The sequence below is a fragment of the Microplitis mediator genome, chromosome 6 (genome assembly GCF_029852145.1).
Source record: "Microplitis mediator isolate UGA2020A chromosome 6, iyMicMedi2.1, whole genome shotgun sequence".
Taxonomy (NCBI): domain Eukaryota; kingdom Metazoa; phylum Arthropoda; class Insecta; order Hymenoptera; family Braconidae; genus Microplitis; species Microplitis mediator.
The window spans coordinates 11,646,646-11,650,782 of record NC_079974.1 but is presented as its reverse complement, the minus strand read 5'-3'; the positions used below and the strand labels follow the sequence as shown (position 1 = coordinate 11,650,782).

General features: G+C 25.4%; 2 protein-coding genes across 3 annotated transcripts; one reads left to right on the top strand and one right to left on the bottom strand.

The window, feature by feature from the left end:
• Window positions 1-200: 200 nt before the first annotated feature.
• Window positions 201-1,500, bottom strand: LOC130669783 (uncharacterized). 2 transcript variants are annotated; one of them, XR_008990254.1, is made up of 2 exons: window positions 773-863; window positions 201-617 (listed from the first exon to the last, which is right to left on the bottom strand). XR_008990254.1 is itself a non-coding variant. In XM_057472851.1 (2 exons), exons 1-2 carry the CDS (start codon window positions 1,386-1,388, stop codon window positions 279-281), a joined length of 531 nt encoding a protein of 176 aa, XP_057328834.1. In that variant the 5' UTR covers window positions 1,389-1,500; the 3' UTR covers window positions 201-278. The 2 variants fall into 2 exon arrangements, 1 of the variants encoding a protein (XP_057328834.1); XM_057472851.1 differs by lacking the exon at window positions 773-863 and adding an exon at window positions 1,197-1,500.
• Window positions 1,501-3,017: 1,517 nt separating this feature from the next.
• LOC130669685 (uncharacterized) lies at window positions 3,018-3,752 on the top strand. Its single transcript, XM_057472703.1, has 3 exons — window positions 3,018-3,118; window positions 3,196-3,286; window positions 3,448-3,752. Exons 1-3 carry the CDS (start codon window positions 3,018-3,020, stop codon window positions 3,577-3,579), a joined length of 324 nt encoding a protein of 107 aa, XP_057328686.1. The 3' UTR covers window positions 3,580-3,752.
• The last annotated feature ends 385 nt before the right edge of the window (window positions 3,753-4,137 follow it).

The window sequence follows — 4,137 nt, the reverse complement described above, 5'->3', positions numbered from 1 at the left end:
CGTAAAATATTAGTTGAATAAATGTAAATGATATATGACCAGTAGTTATATATTTTTAATATATATATATATATATATATATATATATATATATATATATATATATATATATATATAACAATAATAAGTGTAGCAATTCAAAAGTATGATTATTTTATCGTTATCATAATTTACAATTACTTTTATGATATTGATGTTTCAAGCTTCTTGTCATTAGAGAAATAATAGTAATGAATATATTTCTATACTTATAAACCATAGTTTGTACTTAATAATATTTACTTTATTAAATTTATACCTATTAATGTCCATACGTCTGGGTGGGAACCTCCCAAACGACATTTACAATGGCGATGAAAACTTTCTGGACCATCATTGGTAGCTGTCAATGCTTCAAAAACGCTTATATGATTCGGATGTGCCAACCAAGTCGTTTTGAAGTAGTTCATGAAGATTATAATATTTACATCTAAGTGTTTTATTTTTTCCATTTCTTCATTTAAAACTTTTTCGGCTTGAGGAATTAAATTTTCTGGCAACAGTGGTACACTTAACATCATAGACAAAAAGTAATCCGGAATCTTCAAGTTGTGAGCTTGCCAATTTTTAATTACTGCCTATAATAATGAAAATATAGAATAAATGATTAAAGTGTCAATTAATTTGCTGAGTTAAAACGTAATGTAACTGATGAATGAATTAGCTCCTGAATTCTATCGATAAAAATCGAATATTAAAATTAACGGGTATAACTAAATGATATAAAATTTACGTGTGCTTTCATGAACTATGAACACGACATTGTTATAATTGTTTTATTTAAACTATACTAGCTGAACAAAGCTTAAAATATTAAATAAAAAGTCTTAAATACTACACAGAAAAAAAGGACTTCTTGGCACAAGAATTTTTTACTCGCCCCAAGAAAATTTTTCCCAGCCCAAGAAATTGTTTGCATTATGAATTGAAAACAGAAATTTTCTTACCGCGAGAATGAATTTTCTCAGAGCAAGAAATAACTTTTTGAGTCAATAAATTTTTTTCTCGTCCCAAGAAAATTTTTGTGTTCAATTTATAATACAAAAAAATTCTTGCGCCCAGAAATTCTTTTTTTCTGTGTACACTATAAAATAAATACGGCTAAGTAACAATATTTAACTAATTTACTGATAAATTACGAAGATAAATTCACTTACGTGGACAAAGTGAAAATAGCAGCCATGTATTTGAGCTAGTGGAAAATTTTTCCGTAAAGCTTTAACGGTGGCTTTTTCAAAGTCACTCATAATATGGAGTGACCTCGTTTTTAGAGACTCAACTTGCTCAGTTAACCACTTGAAAATTTCATCGTAAATTGCAGCAGTTCTATTTTCCATTAGCACCATCATTCCAGCATTATACTAAAAATACAAATATATAAATATATAGATTTGAAAATATAATAAAATTCTTAATATACATAATTTAATAAAATGTTAATTACCACATCATTATATTTAAAATGAATCGTATATATTTGCGACATTTTGGGTTTTAAAGCTGTATTCTAGGAAAAAAGTAAACAGTTATTTAAATTTTTATTATTCGAATATTTAAATTAATTTTTTATGACGATAGCCGTGTGTATGAGTGTGTCAGTAATTTTTTACTCTAAAAACAATGATCGCTTCTTACTTTATGTAATAAACAATAATTAATAATTTACTAACTGAAAAAGTGCCATCCATGAACAATTCATTACTTTTTTTGAATCCTTCTAACAATTTAGTGGTGGTAAATATCAGGGCCGAATTTTTCTTCGATGTCACTGTTGCTTTAAAAAATAAATTATTTTCCAGCAATTTTCCTAAGTCAAGTAAAGTTTCAGGGACTTTTGGTCTTGACTTCGCTTTCTCCCGATTTAAAATAGAGCGACGACTTTCATATGTAAACGATTTACTCGTTGTGGGAAATCTATGAATAATTGTGGAGAAAATAGGTGTTACTTTTATAAAATGTTAATTTATTATATTAGAAAAGGATTTCTTACGGGCGACAAACATTATTAAAAATGGTTTTTGGGGGATCATTAGTTTCACGGCATTTTTTTTTCATTACTTGAGTCAGACATTCGCGATCAGCTTTACAGTCATCAGGAAGATGGTCATGATTATCACTGATAAAAAAATCTAATCCTTCTTTTAAGGATTCAAATTGTTTAATTGCAGTTATTTCTTTATTGAAATGAATGCAAACTTTGCAATTAATGCTTCGGCGTTTTGAGCAACGAATTATATATTTGCTCTGGTTTTCAATGTAATAGGAAAAACCATTATGAAAAAATATAGTTGAGTCTGGTTTCTTGCCTGGAATAAGTCTCATACTACTTATTAACCGTTACAAATAATAAAAAAAATTATTAATATAAATTATTAAATATAACTGTGTTTATAACTCTTTTATTGACAGATAAATTGATGAATTATAAATTAAAATGAAAGATAGTTTCAGTTGTTATTTTTTTGTTTTTTAAGACTGATTTTTTTATTTAAACTTATTAATATTTATTTACAATTTAGATTTTCATTTTTTTTATTAGTCAAAATAAACAAAAATTTATCGCATTACTAAACTTATAAATAAGTTAACATTGATAATCTCATTGAATAAAATAACGAATCTTGAAATAAAAAAAAATTTATTCATTTAAACTTGATTAAGTTTTTTTAGTATATATTTAATTATGTACCCATGTGAGTCTGAATGGTATAAAGATAAAAGAAGATGTAAGCTTATTTTCAAAAATATTTAATTTACAAATTAAGAAAAATATATACGTAGGGAAAGGTGGGGCAGAGAGGCCCCCTCAGCCGATCATTACTTTTCATGGCTTTCTCTGACCCACCCTCCCCTGTATATATAAAATATAATTAACGACAATAATTATTATACGAATTTTTCATTAAAAATCTTTTTTTCTAAACGTTTGCTAAGAACATATATATATATATATATATATATTTTTAATTCTTAAAGGGATGTGTATAGAGGACAAGAGATTGATTACATTAAGATTAGCTAAATATGATTTAACTTTTGAGTGGGATAAACTACAAAACTACGATAAAGACGTATGGAAGTGAGTAAAAATATTGATTTTTCCATTATTGATTCACTGTTAGTGAAAATATTAATAATTATTATTTATTTTCACAGTAAGATTGCATCAGAACAATTACTAAAACGAAGAAAAAAAACGAATAAAAAATGTTTCAGGCGATTTTTAAGATTATTAAAATATTATGAGGTAACAAATTAAAAATTCTTGGTTTAAATTCCTACCAAAAAATTTCATGGGGGAATCTAGCCTGAATCTCTTTATAGATTTCCGCATTACGTTTTTAAATAGATTTTTATATATAGTTCACATCATCGCATATTTAACAATTATTTGTTTATATATTTCAGGAATTGAAATTTATGACGATTCAACGTCGACTAGCAATTGAATGGCCACATTATTATACATTCAATTTCTTTGAGAAGCAATGTATTGCAAAGATCGAAAGAGAGGAAGACTTGGAGAACAAAATAAATTAAATAAGATTTGCTTAGTTATCTTGATAACTTTTCACACTATATTATTATTATTGTTTTAAGTTTTGTTTGAAATTGGAGTTTCATCAACTAATTATTAATCATAATCCAAGGCTTTTGCGACCATTTATTTTTTTACAAGTTCATCAATAATGTACTGCTTGCAAAAGCCTTGGATTATAGATATCAAACTAATTAAGTTATAACTAATTTCGCTGTAATTATGAAACAATAAAAAAAATTGAATCAGCTTTTATATTTTTGTATTCAATATATTGATAACCATGATTATGTATCAATTTAACTTATAATTATATACCCTACTAAATAAGTTATGAATATTGTTGGCTTAAATTTATTTTTAATTTTGAGTTCGCTTTCTGATACTAAAAAATACATCGGATACTAAAAAATACTGAAGAAAATACCATATTGACAGTAAGAAATAATTTTTACTCTTTATTCATAATATTAAATGAAAAAAAAAAAATTATTTATAAATTATTAAACTATTTTATAATATTTTTTAAACCCATTTAAGTCTTATACATAAATTTAAAT

Excerpts from the sequence above, each read along its gene's own strand:
- LOC130669783 (XM_057472851.1), bottom strand. The coding sequence starts at position 1,388 with ATGATGGTGCTAATGGAAAATAGAACTGCTGCAATTTACGATGAAATT. Across the intron at positions 618-1,196 it reads GCTATTTTCACTTTGTCCAC|GCAGTAATTAAAAATTGGCA; the intron begins GTAAGTGAATTT and ends TCATTATTATAG.
- LOC130669685 (XM_057472703.1), top strand. The coding sequence starts at position 3,018 with ATGTGTATAGAGGACAAGAGATTGATTACATTAAGATTAGCTAAATAT. Across the intron at positions 3,119-3,195 it reads TACGATAAAGACGTATGGAA|TAAGATTGCATCAGAACAAT; the intron begins GTGAGTAAAAAT and ends TTATTTTCACAG. Across the intron at positions 3,287-3,447 it reads GATTATTAAAATATTATGAG|GAATTGAAATTTATGACGAT; the intron begins GTAACAAATTAA and ends TATATATTTCAG.